The 17217-nt window shown below is 47.5% G+C and overlaps 1 protein-coding gene across 7 annotated transcripts in view; it reads left to right on the forward strand.

Moving 5' to 3' along the window:
* Nucleotides 1-17217, forward strand: part of DYNC2H1 (dynein cytoplasmic 2 heavy chain 1) — a 372805-nt gene that overhangs the window by 30750 nt on the left and 324838 nt on the right. For all 7 annotated transcript variants that reach the window (XR_012881305.1, XM_075851543.1, XM_075851542.1 and 4 more), the window contains exons 10-15: nt 1425-1549; nt 8974-9149; nt 9988-10183; nt 10620-10715; nt 11019-11180; nt 12189-12287. Coding sequence is in view for 6 of the 7 variants with exons in the window: in XM_075851543.1 (XP_075707658.1) it covers nt 1425-1549; nt 8974-9149; nt 9988-10183; nt 10620-10715; nt 11019-11180; nt 12189-12287 (854 nt within the window). In the remaining variant the exon portion in view is untranslated. The remainder of the gene's footprint in view (nt 1-1424; nt 1550-8973; nt 9150-9987; nt 10184-10619; nt 10716-11018; nt 11181-12188; nt 12288-17217) is intronic.

Below are 17217 nucleotides of genomic sequence, written 5' to 3' on the forward strand. Positions count from 1 at the left end.
TGATGATTTCATCTGGATGGTTTCCAAAGAGTCTACCTCCAGAGAAAGAAAGACCAGTAAGAGCTTTCTTTGAGGCGGTGTTGGCTGCCCATGTCTTGAGCCAAAAAGATCGACATAGGGCCACAGAATTAGCGGCTGCTTTCCAGCTAGATGAGACTGTTCCAGAGAAGCCTCACATAGGAACTTGGGAAGCGAGATCTGCCAAGTCTTGGGGCTAGACTCCTAAAGAGATGCCATGATGTAGCTGTCTAGCCGAAACAGGGCTGGCCTTGCTGACCCAAGAAGAAGTAAATGTCAGACGAAGCACAGAACCGGCTGCCACAAAGGCCGACTTGGAGAGCAAGTCTAGTTTCTTGTCCAGGGCATTACTGAGGGAGGCTGCATCTGACAGTGAAAGTGTGGTACTCCTAGAAAATCACAAAATAGGTAAATCAACTGATGGGGAGACCGGAAACTTGGTTACCAGATCTTTTGGAAAAGTAAAGAGCAAGACTGTCCATTTTGAACTAGATAACTGCCTGTCAGGGGCTTCCATTGTTTAGGGTGTCCTCAAATTCTCTGTGATTAGTAAAAACCACGGACTGACACTGATGACGGCCAAAGGAAACTTCTGGACAGGAGGCAAATCCTCATTCTTGAGATAAAGCGTCTCGCACGGATCAAATCAGATCCTGCATGGCAGTAACCGGCTCGGAATCACTCTCTGTCTCAGAATCTGAGTCGGAGCCCATCTGCAGAGGAGGTGAATGGATCTAGGAAAGAGGAACCCGGGTTTCCAGCTGTTCTTACTGGTGACAGCACGGGACACTTGTTCGTTGAACTACTCGTTCGTTTGCACGTGCGATCTACCCCATGGTGGGACATCAGTCCTCATTTCAAGTGAATCCTTGGAGAGTTGAGGTTAGGAGGCCTGCTGGGGCTGACAAACTCACCCAGACAGCAACCATAGACTGTAACATTCTGGATAGGGCTACTTGAAGAGAGACTTGGCCTATTCAGATGGCGCTGTATCCTGGCTAACAGCATCAGGGGCATCATGAGGCGGTCTGGGAGCAAGACTCAACGAGCAGACAAACGTAATGCAAAGTTGAGAGGAAAATGAGTCTGACCCCGGTTTCCATCACCACATGTAAGAAAAAAAAAGAGAAATAAATAAAGATATACAACATTAATAAGCAGGTCGTGTCTGCCTCCAGCAGATACTAGGTTAAAACTGATTAACTTGATGCCTGTGAAAGGGTTATAGCCTGTATAGGAGGGGAAAAGATTGCAACTTTTTCTTATACCTAGTGTCCGCTTCCTGGTGGCAGAGACCTATATTCATGGTGTTGTGTCCCATAAAAGGCCATTTGTTTTTATTTTGTTTGTGTTTTTTAATTCATGGTTGCTTTAATGAAAATCTCTTAATTTTCTGTCATCCTCAGATATCCACTCAGACTTTGAAGCACGTTGCCATGGCTCTCCTGGGGATTCCTCAGGACCACTTATGGGCAAGAACCTGCCCGAGGTTGTGAATAATATTGTGTGGGTGCGCCAACTCCAGCTCAAGGTATGTTTCGTCCAAAGAAATTAATTAACTTAGTCCTGGAAACAGATAATGTCTCTGCAGGCGGCATTGGTGTAATTTAAAATCAGCCTCATGCATATTTCTATGCATGAGACTGAAAACTAAGCTGAAGAGGGAGAGCAGAGCCACAGCACAATATTTGCAATCTCCAACCACCTTTCCCTTCCTAACCTTTCCCCCACCCTTATAAGGCTGTTGGAGCTTCACATCTCTTTATGTGGTGGCGCTGCTCCGCAAAGAGCTTCCTTCCCCCTGACTTCGGGAGGAGACCCCTCTCCATTCGCTGCAGAGTGGGAGCTCCATCACGCATTGACCTCAACAATCGCCATGGAAACCAGGGCGCTTTTCCAGCCCCTTTACCAGTCATAGTGTATCAGCCTGAAGGGGGGAACACATGGAAGCCAAATAGACAAACATAGAAGGGGGGACACACCAGGAGCATGCAGGACCCCAATCACACCGGACATGAGGTGTTCCCTACGATAGAGAGGGGTAAAAGGTTTGTACCGTTCCCCACACTTTACATGTGTATAAATACCCTGTACTTACACCCTGTACCTATGTCAGAGGTACAGTAGATACGCCTATATAATCCACACAGGTACAGTAAATACCTATGTATAATACACACAGTGTACCTGTGTGTATTCTATAATAGGTACATCAAAAATAGGCAGCACTCCACATGTGCATCAAGTGAAAAAATGTGCTTTTATTCACCCATCAGTATGCGACGTTTCAGCCCCCAACATGCGCCTTTCTCAAGTTTAAGAAAGGCCCATGTTCGGGTCTGAAACGTTGGCTACTGATGGGTGAATAAAAGCAAATTTTTTTCACTTGATGCACATGTGGAGTGCTGCCTATTTTTGCTAGGTATATGCTGTACTTGTGTGTATTATATATAGGTACAGTGAAGGAAATAAGTATTAGATCCCTTGCTGATTTTGTAAGTTTGCCCACTGTCAAAGACATGAACAGTCTAGAATTTTTAGGCTAGGTTAATTTTACCAGTGAGAGATAGATTATATTAAAAAAAAAACAGAAAATTACATTGTCAAAATTATATATATTTATTTGCATTGTGCACAGAGAAATAAGTATTTGATCCCTTTGGCAAACAAGACTTAATACTTGGTGGCAAAACCCTTGTTGGCAAGCACAGCAGTCAGGCGTTTTTTGTAGTTGATGATGAGGTTTGCACACATGTTAGATGGAATTTTGGCCCACTCCTCTTTGCAGATCATCTGTAAATCATTACGATTTCGAGGCTGTCGCTTGGCAACTCGGATCTTCAGCTCCCTCCATAAGTTTTCGATGGGATTAAGGTCTGGAGACTGGCTAGGCCACTCCATGACCTTAATGTGCTTCTTTTTGAGCCACTCCTTTGTTGCCTTGGCTGTATGTTTCGGGTCATTGTCATGCTGGAAGACCCAGCCACGAGCCATTTTTAATGTGCTGGTGGAGGGAAGGAGGTTGTCACTCAGGATTTGACGGTACATGGCTCCATCCATTCTCCCATTGATTCGGTGAAGTAGTCCTGTGCCCTTAGCAGAGAAACACCCCCAAAACATAATGTTTCCACCTCCATGCTTGACAGTGGGGACGGTGTTCTTTGGGTCATAGGCAGCATTTCTCTTCCTCCAAACACGGCGAGTTGAGTTAATGCCAAAGAGCTCAATTTTAGTCTCATCTGACCACAGCACCTTCTCCCAATCACTCTCAGAATCATCCAGATGTTCATTTGCAAACTTCAGACGGGCCTGTACATGTGCCTTCTTGAGCAGGGGGACCTTGCGGGCACTGCAGGATTTTAATCCATTACGGCGTAATGTGTTACCAATGGTTTTCTTGGGGACAGTGGTCCCAGCTGCCTTGAGATCATTAACAAGTTCCCCCGTGTAGCTTTCGGCTGAGCTCTCACCTTCCTCAGGATCAAGGATACCCCACGAGGTGAGATTTTGCATGGAGCCCCAGATCGATGTCGATTGACAGTCATTTTGTATGTCTTCCATTTTCTTACTATTGCACCAACAGTTGTCTCCTTCTCACCCAGCGTCTTACTTATGGTTTTGTAGCCCATTCCAGCCTTGTGCAGGTCTATGATCTTGTCCCTGACATCCTTAGAAAGCTCTTTGTCTTGCCCATGTTGTAGAGGTTAGGGTCAGACTGATTAATTGAGTCTGTGGACAGGAGTCTTTTATACAGGTGACCATGTAAGAGCTGTCTTTAATGCAGGCACCAAGTTGATTTGGAGCGTGTAACTGGTCTGGAGGAGGCTGAACTCTTAATGGTTGGTAGGGGATCAAATACTTATTTCTCTGTGCACAATGCAAATAAATATATATAATTTTGACAATGTGATTTTCCTTTTTTTTTTTTTTTTTTCATGTAATCTATCTCTCACTGGTAAAATTAACCTAGCCTAAAAATTCTAGACTGTTCATGTCTTTGACAGTGGGCAAACTTACAAAATCAGCAAGGGATCAAATACTTATTTCCTTCACTTTATATGCTGTACTTGTGTGTATTATGTATAGGTATATGCTGTACTTGTGTGTATTATATATAGGTATATGCTGTACTTGTGTGTATTATGTATAGGTATATGCTGTACTTGTGTGTATTATGTATAGGTATATGCTGTACTTGTGTGTATTATGTATAGGTATATGCTGTACTTGTGTGTATTATGTATAGGTATATGCTGTACTTGTGTGTATTATGTATAGGTATATGCTGTACTTGTGTGTATTATGTATAGGTATATGCTGTACTTGTGTGTATTATATATAGGTATATGCTGTACTTGTGTGTATTATGTATAGGTATATGCTGTACTTGTGTGTATTATGTATAGGTATATGCTGTACTTGTGTGTATTATGTATAGGTATATGCTGTACTTGTGTGTATTATGTATAGGTATATGCTGTACTTGTGTGTATTATATATAGGTATATGCTGTACTTGTGTGTATTATGTATAGGTATATGCTGTACTTGTGTGTATTATATATAGGTATATGCTGTACTTGTGTGTATTATATATAGGTATATGCTGTACTTGTGTGTATTATATATAGGTATATGCTGTACTTGTGTGTATTATATATAGGTATATGCTGTACTTGTGTGTATTATGTATAGGTATATGCTGTACTTGTGTGTATTATATATAGGTATATGCTGTACTTGTGTGTATTATATATAGGTATATGCTGTACTTGTGTGTATTATATATAGGTATATGCTGTACTTGTGTGTATTATGTATAGGTATATGCTGTACTTGTGTGTATTATGTATAGGTATATGCTGTACTTGTGTGTATTATATATAGGTATATGCTGTACTTGTGTGTATTATGTATAGGTATATGCTGTACTTGTGTGTATTATGTATAGGTATATGCTGTACTTGTGTGTATTATGTATAGGTATATGCTGTACTTGTGTGTATTATGTATAGGTATATGCTGTACTTGTGTGTATTATGTATAGGTATATGCTGTACTTGTGTGTATTATGTATAGGTATATGCTGTACTTGTGTGTATTATATATAGGTATATGCTGTACTTGTGTGTATTATATATAGGTATATGCTGTACTTGTGTGTATTATATATAGGTATATGCTGTACTTGTGTGTATTATATATAGGTATATGCTGTACTTGTGTGTATTATGTATAGGTATATGCTGTACTTGTGTGTATTATGTATAGGTATATGCTGTACTTGTGTGTATTATATATAGGTATATGCTGTACTTGTGTGTATTATATATAGGTATATGCTGTACTTGTGTGTATTATATATAGGTATATGCTGTACTTGTGTGTATTATGTATAGGTATATGCTGTACTTGTGTGTATTATATATAGGTATATGCTGTACTTGTGTGTATTATATATAGGTATATGCTGTACTTGTGTGTATTATATATAGGTATATGCTGTACTTGTGTGTATTATGTATAGGTATATGCTGTACTTGTGTGTATTATGTATAGGTATATGCTGTACTTGTGTGTATTATATATAGGTATATGCTGTACTTGTGTGTATTATGTATAGGTATATGCTGTACTTGTGTGTATTATGTATAGGTATATGCTGTACTTGTGTGTATTATGTATAGGTATATGCTGTACTTGTGTGTATTATGTATAGGTATATGCTGTACTTGTGTGTATTATATATAGGTATATGCTGTACTTGTGTGTATTATGTATAGGTATATGCTGTACTTGTGTGTATTATGTATAGGTATATGCTGTACTTGTGTGTATTATGTATAGGTATATGCTGTACTTGTGTGTATTATATATAGGTATATGCTGTACTTGTGTGTATTATATATATGTATATGCTGTACTTGTGTGTATTATATATAGGTATATGCTGTACTTGTGTGTATTATATATAGGTATATGCTGTACTTGTGTGTATTATGTATAGGTATATGCTGTACTTGTGTGTATTATATATAGGTATATGCTGTACTTGTGTGTATTATATATAGGTATATGCTGTACTTGTGTGTATTATATATAGGTATATGCTGTACTTGTGTGTATTATGTATAGGTATATGCTGTACTTGTGTGTATTATATATAGGTATATGCTGTACTTGTGTGTATTATGTATAGGTATATGCTGTACTTGTGTGTATTATATATAGGTATATGCTGTACTTGTGTGTATTATATATAGGTATATGCTGTACTTGTGTGTATTATATATAGGTATATGCTGTACTTGTGTGTATTATATATAGGTATATGCTGTACTTGTGTGTATTATATATAGGTATATGCTGTACTTGTGTGTATTATATATAGGTATATGCTGTACTTGTGTGTATTATGTATAGGTATATGCTGTACTTGTGTGTATTATGTATAGGTATATACTTTTACCTGTGTGTCATTGCTATATGCAACCACGTTACTTCTGCCTTGCACTAGTTTAGAAAAATCTCCCCATAATGTCTAGAACTCCATATTAATGCATGGGGGTGTTTTCAGTTACATCAATGTTTCTCTTCATATGCTATTAAACTGAATTGCCGCTAATGATATACTCCTTCTCGGATAAAAATACTTCCTAAAAATGCTAAGAGGAGTATTTTTACTCTGCAGGAAACAATTTAGTGCGACCTCTCCCTGGAAATGTTTAGTTGATTACTGTATTGTTTCTATAATGCTTCACCAATGCTCGGAGATGGCAGGTTATACTTCTAGATAAGGCTGGGTTCACATCTGTGTTCCTCACATCTACGTCATAGGAAAAGAAGAGCCATTGCATGGCGGACACTAACGTTGCCCGACGGAACCTATTGACTGTAATGGGTTCCATCTGGTTTCCGTCTGGGTGTCTGTGGTATTTCTTCTGCCATTTTTGACCGGATTTGGGAAGGAGGCTCCTAAAAGATCCTCTGACGCAGATTTGAACTTAGTCTAAGTTTTCAAGATGAAGCGAACCATATCTGCACCAGACCTGTTGAACTTCCCTAATTTAAATCTGTCATATGCAGACTAAGGGTATGTGCACACGTAGTGTTTTCAGCTGTTTTTCGGCCCATAAACGTTCCGAAACACAGCTGAAAAATCGGAAGCAGAACGCCTACAAACATCTACCCATTGATTTCAATGGGAAAAATGGCATTCTGTTCCAAGGGGGCATTTTTTACGTGGCCGTTTTTCAAAAAGACTGCGTAAAAAAAAAACGCCCGCGAAAAAGAAGTGCATGTCACTTCTTGAGCCGTTTTTGGAGCCGTTTTCATTGACTCTACAAAAACGGCCGTGAAAAACGCGAGCATGATTAAAAAACGGCTGAAAATCGGGAGCCGTTTTCCCTTGAAAATAGCTCTGTATTTTCAGACGTTATTAATTTTGTATGTGCACATACCCTAAAGGTGTCCATGCACTTTAGATAGTTGGACGCTTGTTCCGCTAACAGCTGTTCCTCCTGTCTCTCCCATACACCTGCACATTTGGAGCGGTCTGGGTGTTCATGTGTTTTCAATGGGTAAAGAGGAAATAAGGAACCGAGGATGTTCAAATCAAACATGCCCGATCCTTTTTTTTTCCCCCCAACATCCCCCATACACATTAGATAGTTGACCGGTCCCGCCGAAATCGGAGGGTCTAATCAATTGTCACCTAACCTTTAAACATGGCACTAATTATGATTAAGCATTTTCTTTTCTTCCATGTGTTAACAGCCGCAATGAATGGATCCAGGGGAATAGCAGAATTACATTTTCTTTGATGAGGACAAGTCTTCCTTTTCTCATCCTAGCAATATATTTCTGAATATAATTGCAGAACTCTGTCCCAGCTCCCAATAATTATCCGGCCATCTATATGCTTAGAATAGGAGATCGCCTAGTGTATACTACCAGTGGAAAGATTGTGCAGATCCCAATTCTGCAGTTATTTTTACACAAGTTTTCACAACACAACCTAGAATTTAAAGAAACCCTCTGAGCATGGCCAGAGAGCGTCAAGCATGAGACGGATATTCAAAGAACACCAAAGAGAATCCCTGTGTCCTACGCCCCCACCTCACCCCCTACATAGGCATATGCACCTAAATGACCAAACTAGAAAATTCCAATGAGTTGTATGCTCAAACCTTCTAAAAACCTACAAAACTAATCTCCTATGCCCACAATAATTGATAATTGAATCTTTATTTTATATACAGTACATAATCAAACAAATGAAATATTATCCTGATATAAATATCACAGGGCAGGATGGCGGAACAGTATCAGCAACACTCCAAATAGCTATGTGCAATATGATACATATACATGATGTCAATAATCTATAGTAGTAGTAATGATGATAGTCGTATCAATCCAAAATGCCGGGGTTTGCCATAAAGCCAATATACAAAATAGTACATTCTTTATGGGAGTGATGGAGATAGCCGAGCGCTGTACTCTGCTATTTCTGTCCGTCCCATAGATAATGAATGGAGCATTAGTGCACATGCGAGATGAATTCTCCATTTAAATGGGGGACATGGGACCCTCGTACTCCTGCTGCAATCATATTCTGTGGATTGGTGATAAATGATTTACATCGGACAACCACTTGACTAGAAGAGCTGCCAATGACCCCTGCATTGGCATAACATAGTGTATACAGTTTGTGCAGATTCTTCCTTTAATTGGGTTGTCTCATAATAAGCACTTCGTCCATAAACCCCCTGGGGCATATGGATATAGTAGGGGGTCATCCATGAATTACATGGCCATTCATGTAATGCTACATTTCCTCTGCATACCTTTTTAAGGGGTCTTTGACAAGATACTTTACATTTCACATTTTTATTTATATATATACTTGCATACTCTGAGCTTGAGGCCTCGGTCTTTTTCCTGTCAACGAAAGGTGGAGGATTCGGTGAAGATCGCTGAAACTCTTCTGTCAGATCTGTCTGGGTTTCAAACCTTTCACAAAGACACTGGCGGACAACTGGAACAATTCAGAGAATATGAGCAAGAACAATTTAGTGAGTGGTCAAGAGAAATTCAGTCTGGTTTATCAGATCCTAAATCAGGATTTTGGTAAGAAATCTTTCTACTTTTATTTTTATAGAAATAAGTTCTATTTATGATGTACATATAGAATCGTGTTTAGAAACCCCCAACCTTCTCTAGTGCAGAACGATATGAATTGTCTTGCTATTAGAAAAGTAAAGAAGGTTTTGGGGTGGCCAACCCTTAGGTTAGTAACTGGAAAAAGATCTTTATATTTAATCAAGAGATATTCATTGTGCAAATAGGTAAAGAACCAATAACAAAGAATGCACCAGCACTGAATATGAGACGTTTTGTAAGTTCTCTATCAATGAGATGAAAATAGAAATAAAAAAAAAACCTGGCATCTGTAGCCGTCCGTGCAGAGTAGCCGGGCTGTATCTGTCAGAGAAGGGTACTCTAAATTCGGGTACAGTATTTCTGTAGTTCTGCTCCATCAGAAGGACAGCGAGGATACTGGAAGTGCTGATTCTGTCCACATCTGCATTGGAGTCTCCGTTAGGACCCTCCGTCACAGATCCGGCCGAAAATACCGCAAACAATAGCGGAGCATGGGGCACTATTTTTTCCTGTAAAACCACAGACACCCTGACGGAAATCCGACAGCACCCATTAAAGTCAATGGGTTATGTCGTGCGTACAGCTGAACTGGCGCTTCCGGTCTGTTCGTTGTTCTCCTCTGACCCAGGTGTAAACAGGCCCTTGTATAGTAAAGATTAGATACAGATTAACAAACTGTCCTGAAGTCTTTTAATATTCGCTAGTATCCATTACATGCGGTTTATTCTTGTCGTATTTTTTTACATTTTTCCTTTCTGACATGCAATCCTCAATACTTTCATTTCTTTTTTTGATTTTTACTTAGCATACAGCCAAACAGTCAGGTAATGGAATTGGACCACTCTAGTGGAGCATTGAAAATTCACTATTCCGATCGGTTGGTAACTCTGCTGCGTGAGGTCCGCCAGTTGTCCGCACTTGGATTAGCAGTTCCAGCTAAAATCCAGCAAGCCTCAAAAACTGCGCAGACATTCTACAAGCAAGCCGTAATTCTTAAGCAGGTTTGCTATGGCACTTTATTTGGTCTTGCTCTATAGTCAGGATGGTTTTTTTCTCTCTACCATTTTTAGGACACCGCTCAGTCAATCATATACATTGCAAAACAAATTTTTATTTTGACCGTTGGAAAAAAAACAACAAATCTTTTAAAGCTGGTCCCGTAAAACATGTTCGAGTTGCAAATACCACTGATCAATGTATTTTCTTTACTTGAACATTTGCAACATGCAGCAAAGTCTATGATTTTATTAAAAAACGTAGCAAAAAATATTTAATTAAGACTAAACAAAAATATCCGTTCTCGGATGCATGTGTATAAATTTCGATACTGGGTGCTATATCTGTGACAGCAGTGAATGAGAGAAGAGAGTGTCAGGAGAAGTAACCCCTGATAATATCATTATTATAAGAACTTTCTATCATTTTTTCTGTTTTTAGGTTGCCCATTTCTACAACACAATAGACCAGCAGATGATTCAGAGTCAAAGACCAATGATGTTAAAGTCCGCATTGGCATTTGAGCATATAATAAAGGTGAGCGTCTTATATGTTGCACAATAGACTTTTCTCTGGCCAGCTATCACCCTCGACCTCCCCATAAATAGGTAGACTCGACTCGACCAAGTGTACGTGTTTATTCCAGTGAGGAGAAGGAGACCATCTTATTTGCAGCAGACCCTTGACAATGGTTTATCGTTCATTGGCACAAAGGATTGGTCATGCTGAAATCAACACTCCTAAGGCCCCCAACTACATTAGATTATGTTGGCGGTATCTGTATTTGAGTAGGTACCTCTCCCATTCTCTTAAAATATTCTTGTTTTCATCCTTTGCTAGAGTTCTAAGTCAAGCTCTGATGAATCTGGCCACAAAACGCTTATAACTTGGGGCAGTCCTAAAGAACTTCAGAGTTATATTGAGAAGCTACAAAGCGCAGCAGAACAACTTTCTACTGAAAACCGGAAGCTCAGGAAGAAACATACTGACTTCTGTGAAAAGGTAAAAATTCTGGTGTAGTCATTCGCTGAACTGCATTCTATGTACCGCGTGTGTATGAATTACAGGGATATAAGATAAAGACTAACGTGTTCACGTTTCGGGTGCTCTTAGGGAGTTGCATAGTATGGTAATGGAATTTAGATCCAAATGGAACGGTCACAATCTAGGACATACTCATTACACAGAGAAATAGGAAAGGTTTAGGGGATGTTTTAGAAAGGTAGATTGGATTTATCCCCTTCCAAAATTCCTACAGCCTTTAGGCCTCATGCAGATGTTTCAGAGGCTGTACAGCGCTGAATTACTGTAGAGCTTCAAATTTCAGAGCTATAGGGACTCCGTATGCCACCGTACAATGCTCCATCATGTGCCGAATGTACGGAGCACTATTCCCTTAGAAACAATTCTTCTATGGGAGAAAAGCTCCATACATCCAATGGAACATGTCACGATGCACGGCATCCGAAGGAACATTTCACTATTTTTTTATTTTTTGTTTCATTCGTACAGAATCCAAGAAAACCTAAAAACCCTTATAAGGAATGTAAAATGTGAAAGAGTAAAGAGTGAAAAGATGGGCCTGCAGTTAAATAAGAAAAAAACAAAGGTTATGTCAACAGGCAACACAGCAAATTTTATAGTTAAAGGAGTTCTCTGTTTGAAATCAAATTGATGGCCTATCCTTAGCATAGGCCATCAATATCTGATCGGTTGGCACACCCACCAACCAGCTGTTTGAAGCGTTGGCAGCTACGAGCACTGCTTCCATTTCAATGCATACACAGCTTAGCACGACACAAAGCCGTCACAGCCGTAGTGGCGGTGCACAGTATTACAGCTTCCTCCCATTCACTTGAGGTGTTACTGGGTTTTATTTGCTGTGCAGACTGAATCCCTTATCTGCATAGGCCAAGTAAATGAAATAAATTAGAAAATAATAATTCCCTATTCAGATATTTTATAAAGTCATTACTGTAATTTGTGTAAGTAAATGTATTCTTTTTACAGGTTGTTTCTCTCATGAATATTGATTTGCTCCGTCAACAACCGCGATGGAAGGATGGACTTGTGGAAATGCGCAGTGTAATCTCCAGTCTTGAATATCAGGTATTCCTCCTGGTAATGTTGTTCTAGCCATTGGGACTTGGACCGCATTAACTTGAATGCGGTCTATCCGTGTCATTTTTGATCCGCCATTTGGATAAAAGGAAGCCATGATTGTCCACAGTGTTTACATAAGACTGTGGACTGACCAGTGGCAGCATTTACACTAGACTGTGGACTGACCAGCGGCAGTGTCCACACTAAACTGGACTGTTCGACATTTACACTAGACTGTGGACCAACTGACTGCAGTGCTTAGATTAGACTATGGACTGACCGGCGGAAGCGTTTACACTAGACTGTGGACCACCTCTCTACAGTGTTTACACTAGACTGTGAACTGACAGGTGGCAGCAGCGTTTATACTAGACGGTGGACTGACAGGTGGCAGCAGCGTTTATACTAGACGGTGGACTGACAGGTGGCAGCAGCGTTTATACTAGATGGTGGACTGACCGGCAGCAGCGTTTATACTAGACGGCGGACTGACCGGCAGCAGGGTTTATACTAGACGGTGGACTGACCGGCAGCAGGGTTTATACTAGACGGCGGACTGACCGACAGCAGGGTTTATACTAGACGGCGGACTGACCGGCAGCCGGGTTTATATTACACGGCGGACCGACCGGCAGCCGGGTTTATATTACACGGCGGACCGACCGGCAGCAGGGTTTATATTAGACGGCGGACTGACCGGCAGCAGGGTTTATATTAGACGGCGGACTGACCGGCAGCAGGGTTTATATTAGACGGCGGACTGACCGGCAGCAGGGTTTATATTAGACGGCGGACTGACCGGCAGCAGGGTTTATATTAGACGGCGGACTGACCGGCAGCAGGGTTTATATTAGACGGCGGACTGACCGGCAGCAGCGTTTTTGCCAGACGGCGGACTGACCGGCAGCAGCTTTTATGCCAGACGGCGGACTGACCGGCAGTAGCTTTTATGCCAGACGGCGGACTGACCGGCAGTAGCTTTTATGCCAGACGGCGGACTGACCGGCAGCAGCGTTTATGCCAGACGGCGGACTGACCGGCAGCAGCGTTTATGCCAGACGGCGGACTGACCGGCAGCAGCGTTTATGCCAGACGGCGGACTGACCGGCCGCAGCCTTTATGCCAGGCGGCGGACTGACCGGCAGCAGCCTTTATGCCAGACGGCGGACTGACCGGCCGCAGCCTTTATGCCAGACGGCGGACTGACCGGCCGCAGCCTTTATGCCAGACGGCGGACTGACCGGCCGCAGCCTTTATGCCAGACGGCGGACTGACCGGCCGCAGCCTTTATGCCAGGCGGCGGACTGACCGGCCGCAGCCTTTATGCCAGGCGGCGGACTGACCGGCCGCAGCCTTTATGCCAGGCGGCGGACTGACCGGCCGCAGCCTTTATGCCAGGCGGCGGACTGACCGGCCGCAGCCTTTATGCCAGGCGGCGGACTGACCGGCCGCAGCCTTTATGCCAGGCGGCGGACTGACCGGCCGCAGCCTTTATGCCAGGCGGCGGACTGACCGGCCGCAGCCTTTATGCCAGGCGGCGGACTGACCGGCCGCAGCCTTTATGCCAGGCGGCGGACTGACCGGCCGCAGCCTTTATGCCAGACTGCGGACTGACCGGCCGCAGCCTTTATGCCAGACGGCGGACTGACCGGCCGCAGCCTTTATGCCAGACGGCGGACTGACCGGCCGCAGCCTTTATGCCAGACGGCGGACTGACCGGCCGCAGCCTTTATGCCAGACGGCGGACTGACCGGCCGCAGCCTTTATGCCAGACGGCGGACTGACCGGCCGCAGCCTTTATGCCAGACGGCGGACTGACCGGCCGCAGCCTTTATGCCAGACGGCGGACTGACCGGCCGCAGCCTTTATGCCAGACGGCGGACTGACCGGCCGCAGCCTTTATGCCAGACGGCGGACTGACCGGCCGCAGCCTTTATGCCAGACGGCGGACTGACCGGCCGCAGCCTTTATGCCAGACGGCGGACTGACCGGCCGCAGCCTGTATGCCAGACGGCGGACTGACCGGCCGCAGCCTTTATGCCAGACGGCGGACTGACCGGCCGCAGCCTGTATGCCAGACGGCGGACTGACCGGCCGCAGCCTTTATGCCAGACGGCGGACTGACCGGCCGCAGCCTTTATGCCAGACGGCGGACTGACCGGCCGCAGCCTTTATGCCAGACGGCGGACTGACCGGCCGCAGCCTTTATGCCAGACGGCGGACTGACCGGCCGCAGCCTTTATGCCAGACGGCGGACTGACCGGCCGCAGCCTTTATGCCAGACGGCGGACTGACCGGCCGCAGCCTTTATGCCAGACGGCGGACTGACCGGCCGCAGCCTTTATGCCAGACGGCGGACTGACCGGCCGCAGCCTTTATGCCAGACGGCGGACTGACCGGCCGCAGCCTTTATGCCAGACGGCGGACTGACCGGCCGCAGCCTTTATGCCAGACGGCGGACTGACCGGCCGCAGCCTTTATGCCAGACGGCGGACTGACCGGCCGCAGCCTTTATGCCAGACGGCGGACTGACCGGCCGCAGCCTTTATGCCAGACGGCGGACTGACCGGCCGCAGCCTTTATGCCAGACGGCGGACTGACCGGCCGCAGCCTTTATGCCAGACGGCGGACTGACCGGCCGCAGCCTTTATGCCAGACGGCGGACTGACCGGCCGCAGCCTTTATGCCAGACGGCGGACTGACCGGCCGCAGCCTTTATGCCAGACGGCGGACTGACCGGCCGCAGCCTTTATGCCAGACGGCGGACTGACCGGCCGCAGCGTCTACCCCAGACGGCGGACTGACCGGCCGCAGCGTCTACCCCAGACGGCGGACTGACCGGCCGCAGCGTCTACCCCAGACGGCGGACTGACCGGCCGCAGCGTCTACGCCAGACGGCGGACTGACCGGCCGCAGCGTCTACGCCAGACGGCGGACTGACCGGCCGCAGCGTCTACGCCAGACGGCGGACTGACCGGCCGCAGCGTCTACGCCAGACGGCGGACTGACCGGCCGCAGCCTTTATGCCAGGCGGCGGACTGACCGGCAGCAGCCTTTATGCCAGACGGCGGACTGACCGGCCGCAGCCTTTATGCCAGACGGCGGACTGACCGGCCGCAGCCTTTATGCCAGACGGCGGACTGACCGGCCGCAGCCTTTATGCCAGACGGCGGACTGACCGGCCGCAGCCTTTATGCCAGACGGCGGACTGACCGGCCGCAGCGTCTACGCCAGACGGCGGACTGAGCGGCCGCAGCCTTTACGCCAGACGGCGGACTGAGCGGCCGCAGCCTTTACGCCAGACGGCGGACTGAGCGGCCGCAGCCTTTACGCCAGACGGCGGACTGAGCGGCCGCAGCCTTTACGCCAGACGGCGGACTGAGCGGCCGCAGCCTTTACGCCAGACGGCGGACTGAGCGGCCGCAGCCTTTACGCCAGACGGCGGACTGAGCGGCCGCAGCCTTTACGCCAGACGGCGGACTGAGCGGCCGCAGCCTTTACGCCAGACGGCGGACTGAGCGGCCGCAGCCTTTACGCCAGACGGCGGACTGAGCGGCCGCAGCCTTTACGCCAGACGGCGGACTGAGCGGCCGCAGCCTTTACGCCAGACGGCGGACTGAGCGGCCGCAGCCTTTACGCCAGACGGCGGACTGAGCGGCCGCAGCCTTTACGCCAGACGGCGGACTGAGCGGCCGCAGCCTTTACGCCAGACGGCGGACTGAGCGGCCGCAGCCTTTACGCCAGACGGCGGACTGAGCGGCCGCAGCCTTTACGCCAGACGGCGGACTGAGCGGCCGCAGCCTTTACGCCAGACGGCGGACTGAGCGGCCGCAGCCTTTACGCCAGACGGCGGACTGAGCGGCCGCAGCCTTTACGCCAGACGGCGGACTGAGCGGCCGCAGCCTTTACGCCAGACGGCGGACTGAGCGGCCGCAGCCTTTACGCCAGACGGCGGACTGAGCGGCCGCAGCCTTTACGCCAGACGGCGGACTGAGCGGCCGCAGCCTTTACGCCAGACGGCGGACTGAGCGGCCGCAGCCTTTACGCCAGACGGCGGACTGACCGGCCGCAGCCTTTACGCCAGACGGCGGACTGACCGGCCGCAGCCTCGACGGCGGACTGACCGGCCGCAGCCTCGACGGCGGACTGACCGGCCGCAGCCTCGACGGCGGACTGACCGGCCGCAGCCTCGACGGCGGACTGACCGGCCGCAGCCTCGACGGCGGACTGACCGGCCGCAGCCTCGACGGCGGACTGACCGGCCGCAGCCTCGACGGCGGACTGACCGGCCGCAGCCTCGACGGCGGACTGACCGGCCGCAGCCTCGACGCCAGACGGCGGACTGACCGGCCGCAGCCTCTACGGCGGACTGACCGGCCGCAGCCTCTACGGCGGACTGACCGGCCGCAGCCTCTACGGCGGACTGACCGGCCGCAGCCTCTACGGCGGACTGACCGGCCGCAGCCTCTACGGCGGACTGACCGGCCGCAGCCTCTACGGCGGACTGACCGGCCGCAGCCTCTACGGCGGACTGACCGGCCGCAGCCTCTACGGCGGACTGACCGGCCGCAGCCTCTACGGCGGACTGACCGGCCGCAGCCTCTACGGCGGACTGACCGGCCGCAGCCTCTACGCCGGACTGACCGGCCGCAGCCTCTACGGCGGACTGACCGGCCGCAGCCTCCACGCCAGACGGCGGACTGACCGGCCGCAGCGTCCACGCCAGACGGCGGACTGACCGGCGGCAGCCTTTACGCCAGACGGCGGACTGACCGGCGGCAGCCTTTACGCCAGACGGCGGACTGACCGGCGGCAGCGTCCACGCCAGACGGCGGACTGACCGGCGGCAGCGTCCACGCCAGACGGCGGACTGACCGGCGGCAGCGTCCACGCCAGACGGCGGACTGACCGGCGGCAGCGTCCACGCCAGACGGCG

The sequence above is a fragment of the Rhinoderma darwinii genome, chromosome 2 (assembly GCF_050947455.1).
Source record: "Rhinoderma darwinii isolate aRhiDar2 chromosome 2, aRhiDar2.hap1, whole genome shotgun sequence".
NCBI classification, from domain to species: Eukaryota; Metazoa; Chordata; class Amphibia; order Anura; family Rhinodermatidae; genus Rhinoderma; species Rhinoderma darwinii.